This window comes from Myotis brandtii, unplaced genomic scaffold (assembly GCF_000412655.1).
Source record: "Myotis brandtii unplaced genomic scaffold, ASM41265v1 scaffold303, whole genome shotgun sequence".
NCBI lineage: Eukaryota > Metazoa > Chordata > Mammalia > Chiroptera > Vespertilionidae > Myotis > Myotis brandtii.
In genome coordinates this window covers 3,582,973-3,595,790 of record NW_005361573.1, presented here as the reverse complement: position 1 = coordinate 3,595,790, position 12,818 = coordinate 3,582,973, and the positions used below count along the sequence as shown (strand labels likewise).

The following is a 12,818-nucleotide window of genomic DNA, read 5'->3' as shown; positions in this document are numbered from 1 at the left end:
GACCCTTGAGTTCGCAGGCCGACGCTCTATCCACTGAGCCAAACCAGTCAGGGCGAAAATTGTTTTTAATGTAAGCAAACTGTGGGAAACAAATGCCAGATAGTTACATAGCATAACAGAGCTGTCAGAGAGTCTATCAACGGAACACTGGCCGTGTGTGGAGCCCTGGGCCAGGTGTGAAGGGGGAGGATGGATAGAGCTGTGGACCAGACATGTGGGTGCTCCCTTTGTGGATCTGCCTCCAGCCCCGACTCCTGCTGCCAGGAGTGGCAATTAGAGTCCCCACCGCGGGACTGGCATCATCAGATGCAGCGGCCTCTGCGGCTCTTTCCCACAGCTCCCACGGAAAAGTACTGTCACCCCTTTCAACCTTGCAGAGCAGAAGCAAAGTAGAATTCGGTCTTTTTCTTTGTACCATGTTGTCAGCCAAGCCTTTATTCCTTTATCCTAATGGGACCCACAAAGGATGTAAGGCAGCCCCAAGACAGTACATATTTGTTTCCTACTGATCGCTGAGACAAAATCTATGGGCATTTTGTTTGGGGAACAGCCCTGTTGCCATCCTGCCACAGTACAAGCTTAGCCTGGAAAAGTACAGCTGGGCTGAAGAAGAGCTACGTTGGCTTTGTTTCTAGAGACTTGAAATGATCCTTGACCCGTCACACTCGTCTGACCAGTAACCATCTCTCTCCCACATGGTAACGAAAGATGTTAGTGGATTACATGTTTAAGCCTCTTTGAATGGAGTAAGTTTTCTCCATTCAGATGTCTGGTTTTTGGGTTGTGTGGTTTTCTTACCATGTGAAAGTACAGGTGGGACTGAAAGGTTACACTTGAAGGTTTTTTGAACTGCGTCCTTAGCCACTGTCAGAGTTCTGTCCTCCGTATCAGATGGGGAAGCAGAATTCCTTCATCAGTAGAGCACAGGTACCCTGGCCGATGCGTCTAAGTGGTTAGAGCATTGCCCTATGCACCAAAGGGTCGGGAGTTCAATTCCTGGTCAAGGGCACGTACCTGGGTTGCAGGTTAGATCCCCGTCCCCAGTCAGGGCGCGTGCAGGAGACAACCAATTGATGTCTCTCTCACATTTATGTACATTTATGTTTCTCTCTCTGTCTCTCTCTCTCTCTCCCCCTCCCTCTCTTCTTTCTACTCTCTCTAAAAATCAGTGGAAAAAAGTATCCTCAGGTGAGGATTAACAACAAAAAATAGAGCACAGGGGCTGAGCTCAGATGGACCTAAAATGGTCTCCTAGTCTAGCCATTTACAAGCCATGTGGCCTTGGGCAAATTACTTAACATCTGTTAAAATGGGGTTAAAAGCAGTTAACTTTTTGGTAGGATTAAATGAGATAATGTGTGTAAAGCCTCTGCCTCTAATAGGGGCTTGGTTAATGATAGCTTCTTTGTTGTTGTTGTTGTTAATCCTCATCCGAGGATATTTTTTTCCGTTGATTTTTAGAGAGAGAGGAAGGGATAGGGATAGAGAGATAGAAACATTGAAGGAATAAAAATATCAACATCGATCAGCTGCCTCCTGCAGGCCCCCTACTGGGGATGGAGCCTCCTGCAGGCCCCCTACTGGGGACCTAGCTACAACCTGGGCCCGTGCCCTGACTGGGGAATCGAACCGGTGACCTCTCTGTGCATGGGACAACACTCAACCAACTGATCCACACTGGCCAGGGCTTAGCTTCTTTTATCTTTCAGCTGTTGACCAAGAAGAACTAGCGAGGTTAGGTGCCCAGTAGATGTTTGTTGAATGAACAAGAGGGCCCGGGTACTTTCTTTGTCCCATTGCCTTAGAACAGCACTTCCCACTGTAAATTTTACTGTAGGAGATATCCTGAGAAAACTGGCCATTCCTCATTGGGCAGTGCTATCGAGCCTGCAATGTATAGATGCTAGCCCTCTCTACAAATGAATAATGCATATCTCTGTTAGAGGAACTTGGGAAAACTTGGGGAGAGAATAAATCTCTGTAGCCTTTTAAACTTGGCATTTTCCAAGCTCATTTGACTTTATAGACAATGATAGTACTTCTGTGAGGCTGTGGTGAGGCTTTCATGAGTTAACACATGCAAAGCACTCAGAACAGTGCTGGGCAGAGTGAGCACCGTGAAGGGACGGCTGTAACCATGCTTGTTAGGTGCTTTTTAATCTGCAGGTTCTTTCAGAGAATTTAGCCAATCCCTCATTGATGGGCACTTAAGTTATTTCCAATGGTGCATTGCTGTGGACAGTGCTGTAGTAAAAACCCTTATGTCCTGTGCAAATGTTTCTTTGGGAGAGATTCCTAGAAGTAGAACTGGGTCAGAGGGTATGCACATTCAAAAATTTGCTAGATCCTTCAGAATTACCCTCTAAAATCTGATCAGCCATTACCTACTAGTTCATTTGTCCAGTAAAGAGATAAGAAGCTATCTTTGGGGGGTAGAGAGAGACTAAAAAGGATATAAGGGGGATAAATGATGATGGAAGGAGACTTGACTTGGGATGGTGAACACACTATAATATACAGATAATGTATCATAGAATTGTGCACATGGTAACGAAAGATGTTAGTGGATTACATGTTTAAGCCTCTTTGAATGGAGTAAGTTTTCTCCATTCAGATGTCTGGTTTTTGGATTGTGTGGTTTTCTTACCATGTGATGGAAGGAGACTTGACTTGGGATGGTGAACACACTATAATATATAGATAATGTATCATAGAATTGTGCACCTAAAACCTATATAATTTTATTAACCAATGTCTCCCCAGTAAGTTCAATTAAAAAGAAAAAGAAGCTATCTTCCCATACTACCGTGTGCTGGATCCTTCTCCCCCTCCTCCTCCTGTGCTCTGTAACTGAAAATGGAATGGACACAGTGGAAAGTCATCCCTCTCTTCTGTCTTGCAGAGTCTGGCCACAGATAAGGGACCAAAATGACGGACTCAAAATATTTCACCACAACTAAGAAAGGTACAGTTTGTTTCATTGTGGGGTCTTGTCCTACTCTTTCCCTGCCCAACTCTTCTGCTTGCTCCCTGCAGGGATGGTGGGCGGGGGTGGGTGGAGTTGTAGTGGGTGTGGAGGCCTAGAATTAAGTAGTGGGAATCATCCAGAGCATCTTTTAACCCTGTGGCTCCAGAAAATTGAACGGTTGATGGTGTAAGAAATTGACCACTTCTTTTAGAATTCAAGAAGGGAAGAACACCAGCTCCAAGTATAGAAGAAAAAAAAAGCCCTCTTTTCCCCGTGGCTTAAAATTGTTAAATATGATTTTTTGTTTTGTTTTTCTTGGAAGAAAGAAAGCACACAATGCTATCAGAAGCCTCACGGCATATGTGTGTGTCTGGTCCTTATCCTTGGGCACATGTTTTATGTGGTTGAAGTCAGAGTTTATATCCTGTTTTTCATTTGACATTATCATAAACATTTCCCCACAGGTCTGACGACTCAGTCTTAGTCTATTGAGTTGCTGCACTGAAATGTGCTAAGCTTGTCTTATATTGTTGCATATTGTGGTTGTTTCTGCTTTTCGGGAAATGGAAGTTGTGTAGCAGCTGATAAATATGCTTTGACCCTGTAAGCATCTACTGACTGGCCTTTCCTTCCTTCCGAGTGAGATTGACACTGGCCTGCTGACCAGATGAAAAGAGTCTGTTGTTGGGTCAGCTGAGCCCGGACCTGAAGTCTGCCCCTCCTCAGCATTTCACGTATTGGTCCAGCCACTTTTTATTAAACACTTTCCATGTGCAGTAGACAGTCTCTAAACGGGCGTTCTAGTGGTTGAGCAGAGAAGACAGCTTATTAAGTAGTAACTACTCTAAAGGGCTGGTGGGTGCTATGATAAGGGAAGTGTTGGAGGCTGTGGGAGGGCCCTGGGTGGACCTAGCTTGATAAAGGCGGGGTGGGGGTGGGGAGCGGAGCTCAGCCAGGGCTCTGCCCACTGTACATTCAGGGAAAGGAAAGCAGTTGGGCACAAGTCACTGAAGAGTGTGATGGGAGGTTGGGAAGGCGTGCAGGGGTCTGACATGCATGGCCTGGTGAGCAGGCTGGAGGGGGTGAACTTAGTGCTGAGTGTGTTGGGGTGTCAGTGGTGGGGGTCTTTTAATGTGGGTTTTCTTTTGAGGACAATGTCTGTAGAGAGATGCCTGGATCCAAATTTGACATCAGTGATGGTTTTTAAGCAAGGGAAGATCCAAGGCAGAGTCTAATAAAAAAGTGAAGCTTGGTGGACGAGTAGGGAGACCAGTACCACAGCTCCGGTGAGAGGTGGAGATGATGGTGCCTGAGCTAGGTGGGTGGCAGTCGGGTAGACAGAATCAGATGCCTCATATGTGATTGAGGAGGTAGGCTTGGTCACTGAGGAAGGAGATATTCAGATGCAGGGAGATCCCAAGTTCACCTCATCAGCCTTCTTGGAGCTAAGGTGACTCAATTGACGGCCAGTTGTACTATAACCGGCCAAAGGTTTCAAGCAAAGCAGGGGCAGCCCTGCAGCAGGGCCCAGGGTCAAAGTCATCATGGTCTGTTTGGCTTCCACAGCTGTGAGACAGGGCCCCCACAGTCTCTTGGAGGAGAAGGGTATGGGTTCCTTCAGCCCTACAGAGCCATGAATTTGAACTGCAAGGTCTGCAGATTCCTCCTGTCTGTTGAGCAATGCCCTCAGTTTGGCCTTGCCCTGGGCTGTGCTGTGCGTTTGTTCGTAATTAACCTTGTTTTTCGAGTTCTTTGGTAAACACCACGTTATTCAGTCACGATAAAAACCTGCTAAGTTTTCTTTTTCTCACTGTAAATCCATCTAATCTAGAGCTTCCTCAGCTCTTACGTCCCACGTGATAGTCTGCTTCACCCCCCCCACCCCCCCGCCCCGGCCCAACTAACTTGAGAGGGACTAGGGCTCTTATTCCTTCAAAAGAGATAGCCAAGACAGAGGGTCATGTGATAAATTAGTCATAACAATGACCACCCTTAATGCAGTCCACTGAGTGCCACACACTGAAATGAGTGACTCACATCTGTGTTAAATGAGAAAATTCAGTGCTCCCGTCAAGGGAGAGAGTACAGACGAGAGTACAGGTCCCGAGAAGCAAAGTGAGTGTCCTGGAGCTAGCAGAGCTGGCTTTGAATCTTGGCCCTCCCTCTTATTTGGTGTGTGTCCTTGGGCAAGTTACTGGACTTCTTACAGCCTCTGTTTGCTCATCTGTAAAATGGGGGAGATGCAGAGTTGTTGTAAGGATGACATGAGGAAAAGTGTGGGAAGAAGTTAGTGTGGCACTTGGCTTAGGGAAAGGCTCAGGTAATGCTGGTGGCTGTTGTTTAGAGAGCCCATCACTCCAAAGTCAGCCCTCTTAACCTTTTACTGGGGTTATCGGGGTTCTGGCTACCTCTCCATGGCAGGGCCCCAAACAACCCTACTTCCTCATTTGCTTCTTCCAGATCATCAAGTTCTTAAGACAGTTTATTGCATGTTAGATAGAGCAGCTGAATTCCCATTTTCAGAGCTGAGCAACCACTGTGGCACAGGAAGTGAAACCCTGAGTGAGCTGTTTTAACTGGAGGTTTTAGGAAAACAGGAAAAGCGAATGTGGGAAACAAGCAAATCCTACCCTCTCCCCTCAAACCTTAAGCCCCCAGGTCCCATTACACACTGCCTTGAGGGCTTTGGGTGAGGGTGGCTAAAGGACTTTGCTTCCCTCTGTGTGTCTTTAGACATCTGGGTGAGCAGGATCTGCCTTCCTGCTTTTTGTCTCCCTCAGAACCCTGTAGCATTCACAGTTCCTCTCTCCTCAATCCAGTGTGACCTCCAAGCTTTCATCTTGATAATTCCTCTCCTAACAGTTGTCTCTCTGCTGCCTGCCCCACCCAAGGCCAGGGGCTTAAAACTGCCCTCAGCTGGTAGCCTGGAGTGTCTTACCTGCCTCCCTCTCACTCTTTTGGAAGTCGGGGACTGGGAGTCACCCTCTGGCAGGTGGGAATGGATCACTCATGCCTGCCTCCTCTTTCAGGGGAGATCTTCGAGCTGAAGGCAGAGCTCAACAGCGACAAGAAGGAGAAGAAGAAGGAGGCGGTGAAGAAAGTGATTGCATCAATGACAGTGGGCAAAGATGTCAGGTGTGCAGGAGGAGGCTGGGTGGCAGCTGGGTCCAGTTCAGATCTCTCCTTTAGGGCTTCCCTAGGGACCCCCATCTCCCCTCATCCAGCTCCCTTCATGCACCTCCTTTCTGAACAGAAGGCTTTGTTTGCAGCGGGGTCATGATCTCCAATGTTGGTGGAGTCAGGCAGTAATGGGGTGAGTGAAGTGGACTAGGTTGAAAGGCAGTGCTCGATGAAGTGGATGTGGCACGAGCCCTGTCAGAAACCACAGAGGATTGCTGCCAGCTGGGGAAAATGAACCAGTGCAGCCAGGTCTTCTGGTTTTTCCAAAGAATGGGAAGTTGGATTTTTCATTTGAAATCTCCCTGCTTCAGATTGCCAGGTGATATTACACAAAGAAATGAACACTGCCCACGTAAAACACACCTGCAGATGGAGTTTGTTGGGTTTGGCGCCAGTTGGCAGCCTCTGGTTTGCATCTGGTTGCCTGAGCAGTCGTGTAGAATTGCTGCCACACCTTTGTTCATGCTTTTCTCCTGCCTGGCGTGTCCCTTTCCCCTTTTCCATGTCCCCAGCTTGTCTTTCCATCTTTTAAAACCCATTCAGTGTCTCCCTGCTGCCTTCCTCATCACCCAGCCCATTGCCCTGAATGCAACATTTTCTCTATGTTCCTGTCACCCAGCACTAATTCTAGACTATTCTCCTCTTATGTGTACTTGTCTTTACCTGCCCACCACATTGTAAAGTCAAGGGCAGGGACTGGATTTTACAACAACTTAACACTTGCTCCGTGTTTGAGAGTCTGCAGAATACTTTCAGATATGTTTTCCCAGCAGTTCCTTACAATTCCCATATTTGACATTTATGAGCTTCATATCATCTTCTATAAAATGGGGATAATCCACCCAGCAGTGTGGCTCAGTGGCTGAGCATTGACCTATGTACCAGGAGGTCACGGTTCAATTCCCAGTCAGGGCAAAGGCCCAGATTGCAGGTTTGATCCCCAGTAGGGGGTGTGCAGGAGACGGCCCATCAGTGATTCTCTCTCATCATTGATGTTTCTTCTTTTTTATTTTTAATATATTTTTATTGATTTCAGAGAGGAAGGGAGAAGGAGAGAGAAATGGGGTTTTGTTTCCCCTTTCTTGCAAATGAGGAAACTGAGAGTCAGGGTTGGGCAGGGATGAAGGAGTTTTCCCAAGTTCAGACAGCTAACAAGAGGCAGAGCTGGGCTTTAACCAGGGCTGATGGGCTCCAGAGCTCATCTTTGACCCCTGGGAAAAGAAAAAAGGACTTTTTTTCATTTTTAAAATCATCCTTTGGAATTCAATTTTTACTAATAGATATTCATGGTAACAGCATAGTGATGTTCTTTCTCCCTTTTGCTAGGAGGTCCTGTTATCTTCCTCTTTTCCTCCTACTCACTGTCTCCCCGCATCCCCCTTCCCCATTAGCTGCCTGGAAAATCTTCCTCTTCCTTTCTTCGGCCTTCCCCACACTGACGCCATTTTGACCTTCTAGTGCCCTCTTCCCTGATGTGGTAAACTGTATGCAGACGGACAACCTGGAGCTGAAGAAGCTGGTGTACCTGTACTTGATGAACTATGCCAAGAGTCAGCCTGACATGGCCATCATGGCCGTCAACACCTTTGTGAAGGTGAGTAGGAGCTTGGTGAGAGGGAGGGGTATGGGTGCTCACTGTTCCATGCCTCCTTGATCTCCTGGGGTGAGGCGCTACGGCCCTGAGTAGGAACACTCGGGCTCCTTTCCAGGCCCTCTGACTCCCAGCCAAGGGCTTCATCTTCCAGCAGAGGGCTCCCGCTCTCCAGAAAATCAGAGGGTGCAGCCCCTGCTAACTCATTCCATGGGGAGTTGCACACGCCTTGTTGATCCCTGCGTGCCACAGGGGTGAGGCGTTGCCTGCGTGAGGGCAGGATACAGCAAGTGTCTGCGAGCTTTTATGTCTCCCTCTAGACTCACTCCTACTGCATTTTCCGTCCTCCAGACCGAGGAGCGAGCAGGCACTTGAATTGCCAGCTCTGTGCACCTTAGCTCCCCTACCCAGTGGATGCCCAGATACGGGCAAAGGAAGGGTTCTGTGGCCCAGTGGCAAGACTGAAGGCTGTGGTGCTGGATGGATGTGGGTTTGAATCACAGCTCCACTCTGTGACTGGGTGAGCTAGCGACCTTCCTGAGAGGTTCGCTCCTTCACCTGTGAAACGGGAAGAGTGTTGTATGCTGTGAGGATCAGAGGTGGCCAAGCACAGAGGCCCAGCACAGTATCTGGCATACGCTAGATGCCCATCCATGGCACTGATGATGCTGTTGGCTGCAATTGGTGGGAGATCCCACAGCAGCCATCTGATGTTGCTCGGCTCACTCCTGCCCCTGGCTAATGGCTGGTCCCCCTCAGGACTGTGAGGACCCCAACCCCCTGATCCGTGCCCTGGCCGTGCGGACCATGGGCTGCATCCGCGTAGACAAGATCACAGAGTACCTGTGCGAGCCACTCCGGAAGTGCCTGAAGGATGAGGACCCATATGTTCGCAAAACAGCGGCTGTGTGTGTGGCCAAGCTTCACGATATCAACGCCCAGCTGGTCGAGGACCAGGGCTTCTTGGACACACTTAAAGACCTCATCTCCGACTCTAACCCCATGGTAAGCTGCTCCATCCCCTCTGCCCCTCCACCACTCCTGCGTGCGTTGCTCGGGAAGACCTTGGCTTGACCCCCCACCAGACAGTCCCCAGTTCCTGGAAGTCAGCCTTGCTGGGTGGGGTCATTGTTTTCATGCCGGCCGTGGTTCGGGTACCTCCTTTGGAGCGAACTAGTCTGGATTCCCTTCTTTGCGCTCTCTCTACCAAGCTGTGTGACTTTGGGCAAGCTGCCTAACCTTCCAGAGCCCTCTTCTTCATCGGTGAGGTGGCTCTAATTCTGCATGGTTGGCAGGAGTGCTGTGAGGCTTAAGCTATAAAGGTAACGTGGCTAGTACAGCTGGCACTCAGGGCATGCAACCAAGACTAGTACCCTCCTTCTAGTCACTGTTATTGTCACTGTCTTCTCACCAAGACCATCGGTGAGCTCTCATGTGAGGTGCTTTTCCCTTTCCCCACCTAGAGGTCACCCCGGAAGTAGCATAGCCTGGACTCTGGGCACCAGGGCGTAGCTGGGAGTGGGACTCATCTCCTCACACACGGCGGTGGCAGCGGTTTAGAGGGCAGTTCTCAGGCCCTGTTTGATATGAAATGCACAAACCTCTCAGCCCAGCCAGCACACTCTGTTTCCTACAGAAACACTGATCACACACCGGCGCTGAGTGGCCAGTTCAGGGATGGCCATTGGAGCACTGTCATAGGGGAAAGTTAAAAGCCAGGCAGAACACACACCAGAACAGCTGCTCTGGTGAAAATGGGTTGCGGGCCAGCGCTTCACCTGGCAGGCCCCTCTGCACTCTCGTCCCCAGGTGTTTCCTGCAGCCCCGGGGGCTCTACAGGGACCTTCTAGCTCAGAGCACTGTTGACAGCCCTGATGGGAGCTGTTGTAGCTGGTAGATGGGGGCTGTGTGTCAGGGACCAGGGAATGCTTTCTGTGGCCAGGCACCTGGAGCTAGATCTTCCTTTGTTTCCCCTCTTCTTTTTCTTGAATGGCAAGTGCACTTATTTTAGTGCCAGTTTACAGAGGCGCCAGTAGGGTGAGTGCTTAGAGTGGGTCTCTGTGCTCCTACCCTTCGGGTAATTTTTTTTCAGGCTATTCAACCTCTGATTGATAATCCTCATTAGCTCCACTGCCCTCTGGCCTGTGAGCAGTGCCCTCAGCCTCTGCCCCTTCCACCCTCTCAACTAGGTGGTAGCAAATGCAGTAGCTGCCCTCTCAGAGATTGCCGAGTCTCACCCCAGCAGCAACCTCCTCGACCTGAACCCTCAGTCCATTAACAAGCTGCTGACAGCCCTGAACGAGTGCACTGAATGGGGCCAGATCTTTATCCTGGACTGCCTGGCCAACTACACGCCCAAGGATGACCGAGAGGCCCAGAGGTGAGCAAGCTGCCCCTTGCTTGCCAGCCCAGCTGGCGCTGGTCCTAGGAGGTTGGGGGCGGGGGGTGCTCTAATCATGAGCTGAGCCTTAAGCCTCTAGAGGGCTTCTTCCCAGGTCCTTGCCCACAGACCATCCTCAGACAGCCCGAGGGAGGGCAGAGCCAGGCTGTCAGTGGTTCCTTCAGGCAGTCAGCGCACTGCTCATTGTGGGCAAAGACAGAAGCCAAGACCTGACCTGGGAACTGACAGACACCCTGGTCACCTCGGGCTGAGGGAAGGAGGTGCACAGCATCAGAGCCACCATTCACTGAATTCTCACTGGGAACCTGAGGCTCTGCTGGTGCTTCCCATGCATCTGATAATCCTTAACGCAACCCTGTAAAGTCAGTCCCATTATTGTTCCCATTTTACAAGTAAGGAAACCCCCTTAGATGGAGGAAGCTGTGCGGGTGACCACGCTCGGACTCCCTGACCCTTGGTCCTAACCAACGTGATATTCTGCCACTTTGAACATCCTCACAGTGGGGAAGAGGGGAATTGACATTTATCAAGTATTTGCTACATGCCTGGCATTCTGCTGGTGCTTTACATGCATTGTCTCATGTAGGCCCCAGCAACTCTGTGAAGTTGGCATCATCTCCATTTTCTAGGGGAGGAAATTGGAGCTTAGGTTCAGTTTACATGCAGCAAAACCAAGATCTAGCTCTTTCATTAAAAAAGAAGTGCTATCTTGATAACTAAAAACAGGGTGTTGCCCCTTGTCTGTCTCTCCTCTTTATCCCCTTGAAACGGACCTCAGTATCTGTGAGCGGGTCACTCCCAGGCTCTCCCACGCCAACTCTGCTGTGGTGCTGTCTGCTGTGAAGGTGTTGATGAAGTTCATGGAGATGTTGTCCAAGGATCTGGACTACTATGGCACGCTGCTCAAGAAGCTGGCCCCGCCCCTGGTCACGCTGCTGTCCGCTGAGCCTGAGCTGCAGTACGTGGCCCTGCGCAACATCAACCTCATCGTGCAGAAAAGGTACCAGGACTGCCTCACACATGCAGTGTGTTCTGCTGGGGTTCTGCTGCTGGGAAGAGGGCCCTAAAGGGAAATGGACATGTCCCCGTGCAGGAAGTCAATAGCTTACAGAGGTTCTCAGCCAGGGACAGCTTTGTCCCCAGAGACATTTGACAACATCTGGAGACGTTTTTGGTTGTCACAGCTGGAGGTACTACTGGTATCTAGTGGGTAGAGGCCAGGGATGCGGCTGAACATCCTGCAATGCATAGGACAGAGAACTGTTTTGTCTGTTATGTCAGTAGTGCTGAGGTTGAGAAACCCTGGCTTAGCTTAACCAGGTAGCAGGCCAGGTAAAGGCTTGCATGGAGCTGCTTCTTTTTTTAAAAAAACATATATGTAATTGATTTCAGAGAGAGGAAGAGAGAGGGAAAGAAGGATAGAAACATCAATGATGAGAAATAATCATTGATTGGCTGCCTTCTGCACACCCCCTACTGGGGATCGAGCCCACAACCGGGCATGTGCTCTGATTGGGAATCAAACTGTGATCTCCTGGTTCATAGATCGATGCTCAGCCACTGAGCCACACCAGCTGGGCTAGCTTAGAGCTTCTTAACCACAGACAATGGATCACTCCACAGTCCGCAGAACCCTCTGGAAATGGGGAGATCGATGCTCAGCCACTGAGCCACACCAGCTGGGCTAGCTTAGAGCTTCTTAACCACAGACAATGGATCACTCCACAGTCCGCAGAACCCTTTGGAAATGGGGAGTACGAGTGTGTGTGTGTGTGATTGTAGATTTTTCCTGGAGACAGAGTCTGTAGTGCTAGTTAAATCCCAGAATTCCCAGAAGTCGGAGGACTCCAGGAGGTGAGGCATGGTGTGAACTTTGCAACAGCCTCAGGGCCAGGGGAGGGGTATGTGAAGTCGCTCAGAATGCTGTGCAACCTGTTTCCATCTGCCCCATGGAAACAGTTGCAGCAGGAAGCCACTGATCCTATGAGGGAAAGCGCCTGATGCCCGCAGTGGGCGGGGCTGAAAGCAATCAGGAGTGCCACATCAAGGGCCCAGAGCAGGAGGAAGTCTCTGGAATGATCCAGTGAGGGAGCCCAGCAGCTCTGCAGAGTAGAGCTGAACGCTGGAGTTCTACCAGCCTTTTTGGTCAAATGGCTTTCTTAGCAACTCACTCATGATCCTTGTGTGTTACAGTAGCCCCGTTGGTGGGAGTGAGGCCATGGGAACAGGGGCCTCGTAGACATTCTCTCTTGGAAGACAGCACACGCTCCTTGTCATTGTAGCGTCAGTCTGGTTCTGAGGACATTCTTGGGGGCCCAGAGATATCAGTGGAATTGGGACATTTGTGCAGGTTTGGGAATTAAATATCGGAAAGCACTCTCAGTGCCTAGACCAGTGGCTCTCAACCTTCTGGCCCTTTAAATACAGTTCCTCATGTTGTGACCCAACCATAAAATTATTTTTGTTAATACTTCATAACTGTAATGTTGCTACTGTTATGAATCATAATGTAAATATCTGATATACAGGATGGTCTTAGGCAACCCCTGTGAAAGGGTCGTTTGACCGCCAAAGGGGTCGCGACCCACAGGTTGAGAACCGCTGGCCTAGACCAAGGGGTAAGACAGGGAGTCGCAGCTGCAGGGTGGGATTAGTAACGTGCAGTGACGTACGGACCC

General features: G+C 49.7%; 1 protein-coding gene across 7 annotated transcripts in view; it reads left to right on the top strand.

Annotated features, from left to right (window-relative positions):
- The window catches only part of AP1B1 (adaptor-related protein complex 1, beta 1 subunit), a 48,149-nt gene that overhangs the window by 18,261 nt on the left and 17,070 nt on the right, over positions 1-12,818 (top strand). For 4 of the 7 annotated variants that reach the window (XM_005869734.2, XM_005869733.2, XM_005869732.2 and 1 more), the window contains exons 1-6: positions 2,869-2,965; positions 5,998-6,103; positions 7,607-7,742; positions 8,499-8,744; positions 9,929-10,119; positions 10,919-11,140. In XM_005869734.2, the coding sequence (XP_005869796.1) occupies positions 2,929-2,965; positions 5,998-6,103; positions 7,607-7,742; positions 8,499-8,744; positions 9,929-10,119; positions 10,919-11,140 (938 nt within the window). In that variant the 5' untranslated portion in view covers positions 2,869-2,928. Of the gene's footprint in view, positions 1-2,868; positions 2,966-5,997; positions 6,104-7,606; positions 7,743-8,498; positions 8,745-9,928; positions 10,120-10,918; positions 11,141-12,818 lie in introns of those variants that run through there. The other 3 variants (XM_014542504.1, XM_014542502.1, XM_014542503.1) reach the window with 1 other exon arrangement.